The following is a 16,828-nucleotide window of genomic DNA, read 5'->3' as shown; positions in this document are numbered from 1 at the left end:
AATTGGGGGTGTTTTCTTAGACAGGGTATGCATTTTAGGATATTTTGGTCCTAAACAGGGTCAGGGCTTCAAACCCTCAGCGGCTCAGCACCTATACACAAATATTAGTCAAGTACCCCCCGGGACTGCTACTCTCTCTATTTGTATACCCATGGTAAAAAATTACTAGCCTGTCCACAGACGTTGCGTTTTCCCTTCTTTTCGAAAATTCGACGGCACGCGAGCGAGCGGTCCCTCGCGAATTTTATTTTCATAAGCGCGTTCGACGTTTAAGAGAAAATAGAGGATCTGTGCACAAGTTTGGGTAAAACCTTTTAGACACGGCATACATTTACTTTGTCTCGACGTTTGCATCATTGAAGCGTTGAAACAAAGTCTAGTCTATGAATACGCCCCCGTGAATAGTAAAAAATCAGCAGAATGTCACTGACATTTTGCAAAGAAGCCGAGATGAACTGTTTGTGGAGCTGTTCGAATGGGAAATATTGAACGGGATTAAATATACATATCAACAGAACTGAGGAACATTACCACCATTAACGCCATTAAAGAAACCAGGGACTAAGCGTGATATAGTTCTGCGGTTCTGTTTTAAGGTGAGTTCTGTTTAAATAAAATACGACTGAAAATTTCAACAAAACTTGGGAGTTTTAACCTCGAGATTATTTATAAAGTTGCTTTCAGAGTTCAATTGGACACACTATCTGATATTCTTCCAAAAAAGCAAAACATTTATATCAATGCATCTTGATTTTGTTACGGAGCAAAGATGTGCTAGCTATGTGTTCAGCTAACTGCTTGCCATATATTATCTTACTCCTGCAAAATCACTAACCCGGCATTCATACCGCGAGGGCTTCATCTCATGGTCAACTGAACTAGGCGGGAAAAGTATGAAGGATTTTCAACATATAGACGATCTCCCAAAGCATAACAGACTCACAAATTTAGTTTTTTGGATTGGTTTGTTACAAAAAAGGATCACTAAAAATGGCATCCTAGAAAATATGCAAACCCATCTATTGTAAGGAGAGATTTCCCATGAATTCTTTATTTACCTCGAATTCCTTATCTAGCTTTTAAATACACTCATTCCACGTTAAGTGGGTAAATTGTGCCAAGGGTTTTCGAAAAATCGAAGGTCAACAAATCAGACAAGTAGTTAGTTTAACCGAAAGATGTATTATTGAAGGGTGAGAAACCAAAATTTGGTCAACATATCTTTTATCTATAAAAAGTTATAGCCTGTTATTTAATATCATGTAGTGTGATATTTTGTATGGCTTGAAACAGCACAGTGTTGCATTATAGTATGTTTTTTTCAATTTAGCATACTATAAAATGTTTAAAATGAAATCTGTGGAAGGCTAAGGTCTGAGTTTCACTGATTTTAGTCAAGTCAGTGGCTCAAGGAATGAAAAAGTCAAGTTGTTCTGCCATGGTGTACTTTGGTCTGACGTAACAAAATATTGAGAATTTAAAATTGCTGTGTTTTTTTTAAAATGTTTTTTCTTTAAAAAAGCCGTCAGACTAAACATTATTTTGCTAAATGTGAAGGAAAGAAAGTGTTGTTTACCTTTTTTATAGTTTGGAAACATGCGATCTAGTAGAAAACGAGTGATTATCAAATAAGTTTCGGTAACGGAATTTACAGAAGGAAGGTAATATTTCATTTCTCTTCCAACTACTTACTTTTGGGGTTACAGACCGTCTTAAATAACAATGCATATGACTTATTCCATTGAATTAAATTAATGCTAAACAATTTTGGATGAAATTTTGGAATTTTGGGTGGAACAAGACTAAAAACAACAAAATGAGCAAAATAAATTGAATTGAAAGAAAAAAAAATAGATACATGGCAATCTGTTAGAATTCGTACAAGAATTGTAATACATAAACATTGTAAGGTCCATTCACAGAAAAGAGGGTTGGACTAGTGAAAACAGCTTCAGATAATCCACTTCCTGTTTTGTGTAACCTCCGTTACTTTAAAAAAAATAATAAAATGATCAAGATGGCTGTCCCATTTTCATTTTATATTCCTAAATTGCCTAGAAATACTTCAAAGGAAAATAATCTTCTTTAAACTATGCAAAAAAAACTCGTCGAACCACAAACTCAGCTAAAATTCCCTTATCACACTTGACGGAGAGATATCTCACCAATGGCACACGTATGAGGGTTACTTATGACGAAATATTCACCAGATGTCATCAAGGCTCAGCACGACCAACTTTTCATTTCCTACTGTAATCTTAGTAACGGAAGTTACAACCTTAACTGTTCACCCTGAATCCTGCTATTGTGAGAGGGAATTTCTTTCCACAGGCTTCTGCTCTTCATTTTCTGTATTGCGTATCAAAAAGAGCAAACTTAAGTAATATTTACCCGATGTAAATCATTCGCAGTATTTATTTCTAGGCCATTTGTGATCTGCCCTCAGATCGGTAACGGAAGTTTCATAAAAATAGCGGACACCAGTTCACTGTAGTCAAAAGCAACAAAACTGACCTGCAGTGAGAAATGATCATGTAGGACTTTAGTTTAGGTGCCTCCCGAGACATTGGATTGATTAGTTTCCATAGTATAAGGCGACAAGCAAAAATATACCGTAACCTTCTATACCCACCCTCTCCGCGGACATAGCAAAATTGCAATTTTTTGGACACTTTTGGCCTTGATTCCCTCAAAGTTACTGTCTACAGGAGCACACAGGGGTACTGTCGCTATTTATTTGGGCATATTTTAAGTATTTTTCAGCGAAATGATTATGGGAAAACAATTTGAGTCCCCAAAACTTGCCATGGACACCAAAAAATGGTAATTTACCCACTTAACGTGGAATGAGTGAATATTCCCTTTCAAGTTGTTTTAGCCGTAATTTACATTGAATTTGCATTGATTTGTTTTAGTTTCCTTAAATTATACAGATTTTACTTCAATGTTTACATTTAGAAGGATAATTTGTTTCTGAATAGATATACAGCTTAGTCACTGAATAATTGGATCTTTCGCCTGTTCAAATACCAACCGTTCGTAGTTTTTAGTTTGACATTTTGAGGGATCCTGAGCAAAGGAAACTCGAATTCTTTTGCACAGCTTTACTGCTGAATCTTCGTATGTTTCCTAAATTCACTTGCTTGACTGACATTTAATTTTGAGTTATTTAGTTTAACATATGAACTTTAAAACTGAATTTATCCAGATTTGTTTTTGCTGTTCAGCTGATTTTATTCAACCTCCTTTCCTTTTGTTTTGTGATGTTGTAATAGGTTGATCACTTAGTCGCTCGAGTTCTCTTCAATCAATCAATCAATAAACTTTATTTACCCTCGAATTAACGCTTAACGCTTATTTTCCCGATTGTGCTTGGAAGGGCAAAACCTATCGTCACACTATTTACTTTTAGTAAATACCTTTCCAAAGACTTCAAAACACTGCATTGTGAAATTATAATAAGACCTAATAAGTATTTGCGTTTAGTTCAATAACTATCGACTGAAAAAGGAAAGCTTAGAAAATTCAAGAAATTACATAAACGTGTTCCATGACAAATATTGAAGCACAATCTGTTTACACCAGTGGTCACTCGAGTTTCCTTGTTTGGATGGTTTAATATTGTCGGTTTTCTTTCGGCTGAAATCAAAGACCGGCGTATCAGTATTATTTAACCTTTTTTTTATGGTTTGAGAGAGCAAACTATAATCATGAAAATGTTTTGGTAGCAGAGAAAAGAGATGTATCATTCATGGATGTCGCTGAATGCGTTTTTTTGTCCGGTTTTAAATAGAAATTCGAAGAGTGATTGTTACGAATCCTTTCTCATTTTTTTGCCAGCCATAAAGCAGATCATAAGGCAAATAAATACCTATACATACTACCTTGTCGTGACGTTTTTGCAGGGAGAGGTTTTCTGTGCGGGATATATATCAGAGCGTTTAAGATGCCACGACGGCCACAGCAACGAGAACGTCAAAATATAGCGATATTTTGAATAGGAGAAACATTGTACGTGCAGTAGAGTTTTTTATACGTTTCTTTGTCAGCCGGTCACTGCGAGAGTGAAAATGTCAAATTTCGAGTTTTGTAGAGAACGTAAATAAGCAACGACGAAAGTTTCTTCCTTTTTCTGAACTTGGATAGGGCTCTTAGGAATTCAACTTCAGAAGAGTTCGATCACCTCCATTTGACAAAGTAAGCGAATTCAGTTGGAAAAATCGCGATGGAGATTGAAAGACCGCGAAATCACTTTTCAAGTGACGTTTACGTCGGGGTCGCCGTTGTGGTTCCTTGAACTCTCTTTTATCTACTTTTTCGACAGGCTAAATATCGTTTGGTCCCGACAATAGGTAAGATCATAACTCATGTCTTCGTGCGTTTTTCAACGAGGTTTATCGTTGGCCCGAGCCATAAACACGAGTCCGAGTCAAAAACGGGCCGTTAGCCCTGCAAGCAAAAGCCAACCTCTCGAGTTAAGTCTAAATCTTATATCTTTTTTCATTTTTGAGTTTCTCGGTTGGCAAAAAGCAATCAACGGTTTGTAGAAATAACACTGAGTAATTTTAAGAAATCGACAATAGACATATCTAAATTTACACTTTGGCCAGCTTCAAACGTCGAGCTTAGCTTAAGTTCCGGCACATGTTTGAATCGAGTCTCTGTTACATTTCTTTTCAGAATAGATGTTCACAATGTCTTGGATGCTGCTGTTTTCAATCTTTCTTTTCCATTGTTTTCCCGGAATCCCTGGGGAGAAGACTCAAACCAAGGTTGTCGAAAACTGGAACACAGGCTTCAAGGGAAAAATCACTCTGAACCTCACAGATGACGTCACTGACGGGTGGACCATGATTCTCTCATTCCCAGTGCCTACTCCGAATCTGGAAATCTGGCGCGCGGAGATCGTTACCAATCAGGACGACAAAGTCTACACCATGAGAAATATGATCTGGAACGCACAGATGTGGAAAGGTGACCTTTTTGAGCTTTATTTCATTGCGCAGAAATCTCAAGAGGACAGTGATCCTCCAACTGGTTCAGTGGTGTTCAAGCGTGGAGCACCGTCGACGGTCAAGCCACCAACGGTTGGTCCTACCAAGCCTCAACCACAAACAAACGGTCCCAGTTCCTCTCGTCCAATCTCAAATCGCGTCAGTTCTGCTCAAGCAACAACAACTACTAAACTGCCTCTGCCCACACCATCCAGCAGACCGATCACTGTATCACCTCGAAATCTTAACAATTATAACTATGGCGAGGTGCTAAAGTTATCAATTCTATTTTACGAAGCCCAGCGCTCGGGAAAACTTCCGAAGAATAATCGGGTGAATTGGAGAAAAGACTCAGCAAAAAACGATAGGGGGAAGAATGGGGAGGATTTAACTGGTGGATGGTATGACGCAGGTGATTACGTCAAGTTCGGCTTTCCAATGGCTTCCTCCGTCACCGTGCTGGCCTGGGGCTTAGTACAATATAAGAAGGCGTACCAAGCCACTGGCCAGTATAGTAAAGCGTTAAACAGCATCAAGTGGGCGACCGATTACTTCATAAAAGCGCACACAAAAAAAGAAGAGTTTTATGGCCAGGTATGCTGCTGATAAGTTCAGTCTATTTAGATCCAAGGAAGCCATCTGTTAAGTCTTGACCATTATTTTTTTTCTAGCCACGGAATGCAAATTAAAAAGTGCTTTTGGCGTCCCAGAAGCCGCACAATCTGGTTGGCACTGTTTTTCATTGTGTTTCTGTTAGTCAGCAAAATAGACTAATATAAGGGGGGGGGGGGGGGGGGGGAGGATGGGAGGTAACTCTATTGTTTTCCACCTAAGTTTCTTGACCCACTCCGCCCGCCAGTATGACGTCACATAGTAACGGGCAAGAGCCTCGGGTCGCTTGTGAAAATTACCAAGGGATACGACAGTTATTTGGACGAGCGAGGTCGAGGAAAAACAAAGAAGCTAACAAATATCGCTATATATCGCTTATTTGATCGAATGTGTGTGAGCCTTGGTGTTGCTATAATCTGCTTGCGTAAACCGTTTTGATATTTTGTGTCCGTGATTGTAAAATTTTGTTAATTTGTTTTGCGAGCCGTGTTGCGGGATCGCCATCTATTTCACGGGACCGGCAATGTCATCAAAACTTAAATCTTTTTTTCCTCTAAAATAGGCAAGGTCTAGTCTCCAGAATAGAAGGTTCCATTCACAGATCACGCATGTTTATATTTCATCTAAGTTCTTTTGCTAATTAAATGGAGCTAACTTCATATCAGTCCTTTCGAGTGCGGGCCTCTGTTGATCTCCTAATTCTCCACCAAATTCATCAAAGCTAGTTCGATTGACTATCTACATCGAGTCGGCCCGTACGTTGAACCAGAAATAATGCGAAATCAGTAGCTTTGAAATACGCGCTAAAGCTATTTTTCCTCAAATGTATATTTGAATTCATGATAAATACAGCTCTACCAGATTCAAACAGCGTCTATGGCAGAGAAAAATTGTTTTGATATGACAAAATTAATTTTTCAAAACATGTGTGTCACTGTGGTGTAGTGGTCAAGGAGTTGCTTGCACGTGCAGATAAACCGGGTTCCACTCCCGGCGACGCTGCTTTCTGTTTCTTTGTACTGTTTTTTTTTCTCTGTTTGGTCTATTTTTTTTAACACTATTTTTCCTTTAGGCCTTTTTTACTTTATTCTTACTGCAGACCGCTTACGACCAGATAAAAACCATAAGCTGTCAAGACATGTCCCTCCTCTGAAACAGCTGAATTTTTTTCAATGTTAGTTGACATCATGACAAACACACACAGTACACCACAAACTGTACTAATTTACACCCAACACCCACCAGTGACCCACTGGCGAAAGTTAAACTTGCCTTTTGTACATCGTCTTAATCATCAATATTATTACCCTAAAATCTTCACTGGGTTTGCCCCCCAAAAATAATTAAACGAAACCTTTTATTCGTTTTCGGGATTTAATTACAGAATGACAGGTGTATGCCCATACAGCATTCAAATGCGGTAAAGCAACAACATTCAACGCTCACAGTCTCTCACAAATACCTGTCATTAGCTTCCCCTTTCAACGCTACAGCTAAGCGAACTTGGTAGGAATGATACGGGGTTTCCCCCTCTGACTAATATACAGTGTGTTTTAATTCTCAGGTAGGAGACGGGCATGTTGACCACGCGTACTGGGGTAGACCGGAAGATATGACAATGGCGCGACCCGCTTTTAAGATCACCCCACAGAAACCTGGATCAGACTTGGCCGCTGAAACGGCGGCAGCGCTGGCTGCTTCCTCTATCGCGTTTAAAGCGGGAAATACTCCGTGAGCAATTTCGTGTATAGTTAAATTAGAATACAATACATTGTAATAAAAGATGTGAATGGTTTGAGGCTGGGGGTAATTTCCCTAGAGGTAGCTCACTGAAGAGGCCTCCTTCCAGAAATGAATAAAAATCCCTTTGCAATTCTAAAGAAAACGAGACCCTTTTCGATGACAAAACATGATTTCGTTACTCTTTTTACACACGAGCTTTTTCTAAAGGGTATCCTTTTTAATAAACTTCCTACGTGCACAAAAACTAGCACACAGCTGACTAGCCTGAGTGACAGGCGTTCGAAAGGGAAGGGAAAAGGAATATCTGGGCGCGCGAAGCCATTTGTCTTCCCTCTCGAACGCCTGCCACGCAGGCTGAGCGGACCTCTTACGAGCCTGCCCTGAATCAAACCCGGGGAATAATTCCCTAAAAAAGTGATGGGGGTGCTCTTCGTACCTTTTAGGGGTTTAAATTTGTGAAATGGTACCGTTTAGGGTGCTAATACCTAAAATGACTGCTGCCAGAGTTGTCTCGGTACCTTTTAGGGGCCTGCGGTAAGGCTATGATCTGAAAAATGTATTTGTGCCAGTTATACAATTTATTGTTGTTGACGTGGTACCTCTTATTAGTGAAAATGAATTAGGGACACGCCCATAAAAGAAGATTCTGGTCCCTTTTAGGGGTGTTTTCGAAATTTTCCAACGAGCACCCCCGTCACCTTTATAGGGGAATACCCCCCTCATCAAAGTTAACAATTGTATATTTTTGCTTGTTACATTGGTTTTAAAAGGTATGCCAAAAGCCTCTTAAGACACGCCAAAGAATTGTATGCGTTTGCAGACAAGTATCGTGGAGTGTACAGTAATTCCATTCCAAATGCAGATAGTTTCTATCGCTCACACAGTGGTTACAAAGACGAGCTGGTCTGGGGAGCAGCATGGCTTTACAGAGCGACAAACGACCGATCTTATCTCGCAAAAGCCGAGAAATACTACAATGAGTTTGGAATGAATGGACAGGTGGGTTAACAAGAAGAGTTGCAGCTATAAAAGTTGCGTTAGCAAAAAAAGGATCACGTCCAGCGCTTAGGAGATGCTCAAGTCTCGGGGCCGTGACATGGTAGTGCTTTGCAATTAGTTCCGAGACTCTATAAAGATTTACCTTTTTACGATTGGTTCAAGAGGTGATTATGGTATCTGAGTGAATACAACGAAATACAGTGTCGCTTGGTAACACCTTATACATCTGTTTGTCAGACATAGCTCTAATTCCACTCTGCCCCCTCCCCCCCCGCCCCCCCCCCCCCAAAAAAAGTTGCATAAACTATTATGCTCTTTGGAGGACTACATATTTCCAAAAGCACTTGAAAAATAATAACTTATGCAAAACGGGGTGGGGGGGGGGGGGGGGGGGGGCAAACATAGTGTATCATAGGAGGTTAAAAAATGGTGGATAGACCTTTTTAGTTTGTAGCTTTTATTTTCCCAATTCAGACCAAGTGATTTTCTCAAGGAAATTTTGTCTTTTGTCTTTTGATTACGAATGCACGCGTTGCGTGTGGATAGTGCGGCATTTAAAAGAAACAGTTCTCTGAGAGCAACACCAAATTGTCTGCTATGGAAAACAACACATACAAACTCGAAAGGTCTAATGAAGCAATTTAGTCACCACAAATCCCATATAAATTCATTTTTATGTTGTGCGCTCTTGCAACAAGCTGTGGTTGTAACCCTTAGAGCCTGACATCATACAGGCACCTTTTACATAAAGTACCTTTTTACTTTGTTTTTCTTTTCCATTATTCACAGGCCTGGGCGTTTTCCTGGGATGATAAAAAAGCTGGGGCACAACTGCTGTTAGCTCAATTAACAAAAAAGAAATCATACGAGACAGCCATTCAGTCTTCACTTGATAGCTGGCTTCCTGGAGGTAGCGTCTTATACACGCCCAAAGGCCTTGCGTGGCGTGCAAAGTGGGGATCTAACCGCTACGCGGCTAATACAGCATTCTTGGCGTTGGTTGCCGCTGACTACGGCTTAAAACCCAGTATCTACCGCGCTTTTGCTAAGAAGCAGATTGGCTACATGCTTGGGGACAGCGGGCGCAGTTTTGTCGTGGGATTTGGCCACAATCCACCTCAACGACCACATCACAGATCAAGCTCGTGTCCGTCAGCCCCTGCAATATGCAACTGGAATAATTTTCGGGATCCCCGTCCCAATGCGCATGTCCTGAAAGGCGCACTTGTTGGAGGTCCAGATCAAAAAGACAACTACAAGGATGACCGGACAGACCACGTCATGAACGAGGTGGCGACTGACTACAACGCTGGTTTCCAGTCTGCCGTTGCAGGGCTGAAGCAAATTCAGCTGGGTTAGTCCTATGCCTGAATTAATGCTACAGTAGCAGGAAATTAAACTAGGATGGAACTGAAGCTGTATTTCGTGCAAGAAACTTAGTTTGTATTAGTCAACTAATAGAAGTAATAAAGTAATTGGTTCAAGTACAACTCTGCCGTTTTTGAGCATATTTATTTGCGTACCAAACACGATCACCTGAAATTACATATAAAAATGATATAAGAGATAAGTAATGGTAACAGGACTGAGTGGAGTCCAATTCGGTCTGTATTCATACGAGTGATTAACAAAATCGGACGGCCGCGTAGCGGGAGTCCGATTTGTTTAATCACAAGTATGATTACAGACCGAATTGGACGACACGAAGTTCTGTTACCAATTAATCATAACTTTAACAAAATTTGTGATATAATAGGCTATTTTTTAAATCAAAACACAAGAAATTCGAAATTTTGTTTTGCTAGCAGTGAAAAAAAAAAAGGCCATTTAAGCGCGCGCGTGATGGCGTGTACTATCCAATTACTTAGGCATGACGCGTACTGTCCTATCAAACTGTCCAATTAAGGCTGAAATCAGGGCAGTTGATAGCCAATCAGATTTGACAATTTTTTTATAGTTATGATTAGTAATGGTAACAGGACCGAGTGGAGTCCAATTCGGTCTGTAATCATACGAGTGATTAACAAAATTGGACGACCGCGTAGCGGGAGTCCGATTTGTTTAATCACGAGTATGATTACAGACCGAATTGGACGACACGGTGTTCTGTTACCAATTAATCATAACTTTAACAAAATTTGTGATATAATAAGCTATGATTTTAAATCAAAACACAAGAAATTCGAAATTTTGTTTCGCTAGTGGTGAAAAAAAAAAAGCCATTTAAGAGCGCGCGTGATGGCGCGTACTGTTCAATTACTTAGGCATGACGCGTACTGTCCTATCAAACTGTCCAATTAAGGCTGAAATCAGGGCAGTTGATAGCCAATCAGATTTGACAATTTTGTTATAGTTATGATTAAACGGACTATAGTTTAAAAAGATTGAAATTCCCAGAGACCACGATAAAGGTTCTCAAAAAGAACGTAGCTAAACACTTGGGGTCATAGTCTTAAATCACCTATGGGTTAAAATTACGGTTTTCGTTCTATCAATTTTGATATTTTAGTGAAATGAAACTTTTTATTTTAACTCTAAGCTATCTGAGAACAATTATCACCAACCGATAAAATCCGACAACGGATAAAAATAAATTAAAAGATATTCTTCCTATTTGTTTTGTTTTCTTTCAATTCGCAAATAAGACAATGATAGTTGCATAAAAGTTACAAAAAGTAATTTCTTGGTCGGCAATAAAGTAAGAAATTGAATCAGCTGTGTTGGGTTTGAGAAGACTGTGGTAGGTTAAGAGCCGCTATTTTAGTCAGCTCGCTTCACTTGTCCCTTGGCATTCAAGACGCACATAATCCGAAATCTCACCAAAGTTTGGAGCAGGGATTTTTGAGGTTAGTGATAAGCTACAATCCTGGGCAAACGTCCTTGAGACAGTGATGCAGGTTTTGTTATTTCGTGTAATTTCTGGTTGCCCTCATAAAACAGTGCAACCTTTGTAAAAATATCTTGCAGTTCTCTCTCCCCCCACCCTACACAAAGTTGAAACTCGGGAAAAAGTCTGCATACAGACGTCCAACCTTGTTTGTGGGATGGGGATAGGGGTTAGTCATGTGGGATTTAAAGAGAGCCCATTATTGTACGTTTGGTCTTGGTTCGATCAATTCAGTACTGTAATTGTGACAAGCCATTTTCTGTAAGGAATATTTTATTTGAACGCTTAAGTTTTTCAATAAGAAGAGGAAAAGGTTTTCGGATTGATTGCTCTGGTAACGAGCCAGACGTTTTTAGCTGCTTGCCATCAGGCTTCATTTGGAATTCCGACAGGTCGTTTTAATAGGGAAAATCGGAGTTTGATGAAAATAACAACTAAGGATTTCAAAAGCTCCTTACTTTCCGTAGTAACGCGGTGATCGTATCTGAACAAGGCTTTCGAATAAGGAAATGCTTTGACTTTTGCTCAGGCCGAAAAAAGGTATTCGTAATATCGAGGTTGATGCATTAACAACAGGTTAACAATGCAGTCGGCGAATGACGAAGTTCCATTGCTATTAAACATGAAATTTTCGGTATTGACACAACTGAGAGTGTGGTAGGATTGCTTTGTATAAATACCGAATTAACAAGTCTGCAACCTATAATAGCTTCAATAAGTGTAAGTTTAAGGGTTTAGAGAAATAACAATATTTTTGTGTGATAGATTAAGACTAAGGAAGGTTTTTTATATGACGAACTGTGTGAAAAGCAACAAATTTGGGGGAAAATTCTTTTTTCTTTCTAGGTGTTTTCCAATATTATAGCGGAATTTTAGAAACGTTTTTCAGGATTCAATCTGAAATTAACGATGACCACTAAATATTGCTTCATTTATGTATCATCTTTACGTTTGTGTCCGGTCTGTATATACTCATTAATTAAAAAAACTTGGGAATGAAAAATGATTCAATTTTAAAACGAAACGGATAGAAGAAACCGAATTCTTTCCTTTCAAATTTTGCAGAGTATCATGGAACATGTGTCATTTTTTTCTGCCTCTCTTCTGTGTTTTTTACTCTGTGCGCACTACGGCTGCGCAGAACAAAGCGACGTAGCTGTGGTCAACGAGTGGAACACAGGATTCACCGCCAGATTCGGCTTCAGGCTACAGTCCAAAGTCACCAATGGCTGGGTGATTATCCTGACATTCAGTAAGCCGGCACTGAAGTTACAAACCTGGATCGGGGACATCAAGTCTAAATCTGCGGACAGCAAACGGTACGTGATCACGAACAAACCCTGGCAGAAGCAGCTTAACGCTGGTTACGAGCTATCCACTGAAATCGTACTTACTAAAGCAGCGCCGGACACCCCAGCTCCAACGGGAGTGGCCGTGTTTCAAAGGCTAGGACCTGGAAGTGGGGGTAACACCGGAGGAGGAGGGAATACTGGAAATGGAGGTAATTCCGGGGGTGGAGGGAACACTGGTGGTCATGGTGGAAGCAGTGGTGGACGGCCGAAACCCTCTGTTCCCCCAGCCCCTGGTCCATACAACTACAACGAAGTTCTGCGCAAGTCAATTCTCTTCTACGAGGCACAGCGATCCGGGAGACTTCCTGCCACGAACCGAATCCCTTGGAGAAAAAGCGCAACTCTTCGCGATGGCGCGAATGTTGGTGTTGATCTTAGCGGTGGTTGGTACGATGCAGGAGATTTTGTCAAGTTCGGGCTTCCCATGGCCTACAGTGTGACCGTGCTGACCTGGGGCCTAATAAAATATCAAGACGCTTATATAGCGGCGGGTGAATTGAAAAACATGCTCGACTGTATTAAGTGGCCTTTGAACTACTTCATGAAAGCTCATCCTAGCAAATACGAGTTTTATGCTCAGGTGAGGAGACACTTTGCCCATTAGCACATTGTCAAAATATCATTAATATTTAGTAGTATCCTGGTGTTCTTTTCTCAACCCCGGGCCCGGTAACTTTTCCGGCCCGAAGGCAAATTTTAACATCAAAATTTGTTGAATAGCAGTGCAGTTTCTAGCTCACAAACCAGTCAATGCTGCTTCGTTAACTGATGATTCCATTGTTTCATTTTCAAAATTATTGAAACTTTGTTCTTACATGAATTCAAACTCGGAAAACATAAAACAGCTTTCCGGGCCCAAAAGGTTACCGGGCTTTCGAGAATTTGGCCCGTGGTAACTAAGCTACTAATTAAATAATCCAAAGACCAAAAAGGTTGTCAGCTAGGGGGTTGGGGAAAGAAGAGAAAAGGGAAAAGGGGAGACAGCAAAGGGAGAGAAATTTTTCTCTCTTCCCCCCTTCCCGTCTAAAATATCCACTTCCCTAACCCCTAAGCAAGGCCTTATGCTCAGGCTACTCCACCGTGTCTTTCTTTACGCGGTTTGTTTTTCATTTCATGGGTTCTGGCAGCAGCATACTGCTGGGCGTAACCCTGCGACAGACTGGCATCCTGACCAACCAGAGTATCAAATCTCGTATGATCTTTATACAAAAACTGGGATTAGTTACAACTTTGTTAGCCTTACTGACCCAGGCTCACCTGAGGCTTTTTTTTTACTCATCCAAAAGCTGTACGGTTTTCAGCAGTAAAATTGGTTATAAAACTTATAAATTTAAAGGAGGAAACTATCGCAATTAACGAATTCACCATCCTTTCTTCTTGAAAAGGCTTACTATAACTTTTACCTGCAGTGCAGTCGAAACAGGCAAATTTGACAAGGGTGGAAGAAAGTGGGGCAGGGGGAGTACCCTGACTACACAAGATTTAACCGTTCAAGCCCCAATATAAACATACATATTCTCCAGACTGATCTCCATAAATTTTCTTAGAGAAATAGTTGAGAGAATTTGATAAAAGGTCAGCCTTCCTTCCCTCGGGTGATGATTCTGTTAACTTTCGTAAGCTTTTCTCTTGATTATGTACTGATTTTGTTAGGAGAAGATTGATGTTGGTTACTATCGGGACTGGAAGGGTTAAAGAGAGCCCTCGTTTTGTTGAAATTTGCTGGGATTTTTAAATACATGAAGCCCTTATGATTCGTTAGGTCGGTGACGGTGGTGCTGATCATGCGTACTGGGGCAGACCAGAGGATATGACCATGGCGCGACCGGCCTTCAAGATCACGGCGCAGAGGCCTGGATCCGATGTTGCCGCTGAAACAGCAGCTGCCTTAGCAGCGGGTGCAATCGCCTTCCGGAAGTCTGATCCCAGTTATTCTCAGCAGCTTTTGTCACACGCAAAGGGGCTATTCGAGTTCGCCTTCACATATCGTGCAAAGTACAGTGACTCCATCCCAAAGGCAGCGAAATTTTACAAGTCTACTGGATACAAGGATGAACTTGTGTGGGGCGCAGTTTGGCTGTTTAGGTAGGGACAGATAGTCTTGTAATGAAGACATGTGATGTGGTTCTAAGGGCCTGTTTATACGGAGGTGGGGCTCGAGGTAGGTGAGGTAACCCTCTTAGGAGGGGAAACCCGCCTGTCTATATAATCTCTCCTTTAAATTGGATTACGTTTACATGATAGGTGGGGTGACCATATGAGATATTATACGGGCAGGCGTCTTACCTCACCAAAGTAGGGGCCTCACCTACCTGGGGTTCCATCACTTCGATATAAACAGACCCAAACTTTTGAATCGGCTTGAATTAAATCCAACGGTGCAACGATTCAAATGGGTCCTCTTCAGCAGCCTTATCGAATGGTGCTTTTTGTTTTGAAAGTAAGTTGAACTTTTGATTCTGTTAAGAATGAAATGCTATGGTGTGACCGTGCAACTGAAGTCTTCAGCAGTACTTTGGCATGGTTTCATTTGGCTCTAGTTTTTGAGTCAATGCTACCATTTTTTACAACAGAGATGTTTAGACGTTTAGATGACGTTTATGCTCCCACTGTTCCTAACAAATCTGATCCCAACACGATTACTTTTAAACTAAATCTCTAGAGCCACTCGCGAAAGAAGTTATCTCGAAAAAGCCGAGATGATGTACAGGAACTTCTTTCTGACCTCTTCTTGGGCATTCTCTTGGGACGATAAAACTGCTGGAGTGCAGCTACTTCTGTATGGTGTCACCAAGAAACCAGCATACGGCCAGGCAATTCAAAAGTATCTCGGGAACTGGTTACCAGGTAATCCTACTTCATAGTGTCAGAATAACACTTCCATCACATTTCTAAACGCTGTATTTGCAGGTCCTTTTTCATAGTTTTACATTATTCTTTTGGCGTCGTCCAAATATCGCGATAAGCATGTCCCGTATGAATTTTCTAGTGGGTTAATGCTGTAAAGACCTTCATATACTCCCTTTCCCCAGATTTCTATTAGGTTCAGATCAAACTCGGAATTTTGGTCTATAATATCTCAGATGCTTTCGTCTGACAAAACTTAATTTCATGTTCAGGTCCTGAAAAATACGATATGTATATCACACATGACTACATGATTTAAAGTCAGAATCAGATCCTTGCGCATTTTGTGGGTTGCACGTCTCAGTCGTTTAGGGTTTTCAGTTTTCCTTAAGCTATATAAAGGACATATTATAATCACTTTGTCGGGCATTGTGGCGCATTTTGCGGGCTAAAATGAGAAATCTGGCGGGCTAAAAGCTGAAAGAGAGAAATGTTCGCGCCATTTTTTTGCATCGTTTCTGAAAGAAAATCACGGCGCCACTTTCAAAGCCCAAATCAAGGCTGAAAACACACAGAAAACAATTGTACATTTAATTTCAACGCTTAAAAATAATCTTTCTGGGCATATTTATACCCTCAAACATAAGCTCTATTGTTTTATTGTAATTTAACGTAAATCTACTTTATCGTTACAGGAGGAATCAAACGTACACCAAAGGGCCTTGTGTTCCGCGACGCTTGGGGTGCTAACCGTTTTGCCGCCAATTCAGCATTCCTGGCACTCTTAGCCGCTGACCTTGGTCTCAACCCAACGGTTTACCGTCAGTTTGCAAGAAAGCAGATCCACTACATGCTGGGTGATAGCGGGCGCAGTTACGTGGTAGGCTTCGGAAAGAACTCCCCACAAAGGCCCCATCACCGATCCAGCAGCTGCCCATCAGCGCCTGCGCGGTGCGACTGGGGAAATTACCACAATGCTGGTCCCAATGCGCATGTGCTGTACGGAGCCTTGGTTGGTGGGCCTGATCGTTATGATAATTTCAAAGATGACCGAACGGAAGTGAAGTACTCGGAAGTGGCTACTGACTACAATGCTGGGTTCCAATCTGCTGTGGCTGGGCTGAGGCACCTACAGCTGGTATCAAAATAAACCGGAAAGTTATTCCCTATCTTTAACTTAGAACTTCAATTCTATGTTAGAGATATCTGAGACATGACAAAAATGATGTTGTTATGAATAAAATATTTAATAAATTGTACTGACAGAGCAAAAAATACAGACTGTTTTGATCCTGTCGTTTTGACCCCAAATGGCCCTTGGCTCTCTCAGCAGTGCCATAGCATCTAGACTGCAAAACAGTCGGTTTTTTTCTCAAAATCAGTACAGAAATTGG

General features: G+C 40.7%; 2 protein-coding genes across 3 annotated transcripts; both read left to right on the top strand.

Moving 5' to 3' along the window:
* The first annotated feature begins 333 nt into the window (after window positions 1-333).
* On the top strand, window positions 334-9,806 carry LOC140927413 (uncharacterized). 2 transcript variants are annotated; one of them, XM_073377056.1, is made up of 5 exons: window positions 334-596; window positions 4,681-5,588; window positions 7,171-7,337; window positions 8,120-8,348; window positions 9,138-9,806. In XM_073377056.1, exons 2-5 carry the CDS (start codon window positions 4,686-4,688, stop codon window positions 9,705-9,707), a joined length of 1,869 nt encoding a protein of 622 aa, XP_073233157.1. In that variant the 5' UTR covers window positions 334-596; window positions 4,681-4,685; the 3' UTR covers window positions 9,708-9,806. The 2 variants fall into 2 exon arrangements, with proteins under 2 accessions (XP_073233157.1, XP_073233158.1); XM_073377057.1 differs by lacking the exon at window positions 334-596 and adding an exon at window positions 4,325-4,352.
* A 2,500-nt stretch (window positions 9,807-12,306) lies between these two features.
* Window positions 12,307-16,584, top strand: LOC140924909 (endoglucanase A-like). The gene is made up of 4 exons (XM_073374901.1): window positions 12,307-13,167; window positions 14,350-14,672; window positions 15,250-15,434; window positions 16,130-16,584. The coding sequence occupies exons 1-4, from the start codon at window positions 12,307-12,309 to the stop codon at window positions 16,582-16,584; spliced, it is 1,824 nt and encodes a 607-aa protein (XP_073231002.1).
* The last annotated feature ends 244 nt before the right edge of the window (window positions 16,585-16,828 follow it).

Source organism: Porites lutea, chromosome 2 (genome assembly GCF_958299795.1).
Source record: "Porites lutea chromosome 2, jaPorLute2.1, whole genome shotgun sequence".
NCBI classification, from domain to species: domain Eukaryota; kingdom Metazoa; phylum Cnidaria; class Anthozoa; order Scleractinia; family Poritidae; genus Porites; species Porites lutea.
The sequence above is the reverse complement of the archived record's forward strand: the minus strand, read 5'-3'. Positions and strand labels throughout refer to the sequence as shown.

Excerpts from the sequence above, each read along its gene's own strand:
- LOC140924909 (XM_073374901.1), top strand. The coding sequence starts at position 12,307 with ATGGAACATGTGTCATTTTTTTCTGCCTCTCTTCTGTGTTTTTTACTC. Across the intron at positions 13,168-14,349 it reads AATACGAGTTTTATGCTCAG|GTCGGTGACGGTGGTGCTGA; the intron begins GTGAGGAGACAC and ends ATGATTCGTTAG. Across the intron at positions 14,673-15,249 it reads GGCGCAGTTTGGCTGTTTAG|AGCCACTCGCGAAAGAAGTT; the intron begins GTAGGGACAGAT and ends CTAAATCTCTAG.
- LOC140927413 (XM_073377056.1), top strand. The coding sequence starts at position 4,686 with ATGTTCACAATGTCTTGGATGCTGCTGTTTTCAATCTTTCTTTTCCAT. Across the intron at positions 5,589-7,170 it reads AAGAAGAGTTTTATGGCCAG|GTAGGAGACGGGCATGTTGA; the intron begins GTATGCTGCTGA and ends TTTAATTCTCAG. Across the intron at positions 8,349-9,137 it reads AGTTTGGAATGAATGGACAG|GCCTGGGCGTTTTCCTGGGA; the intron begins GTGGGTTAACAA and ends CATTATTCACAG.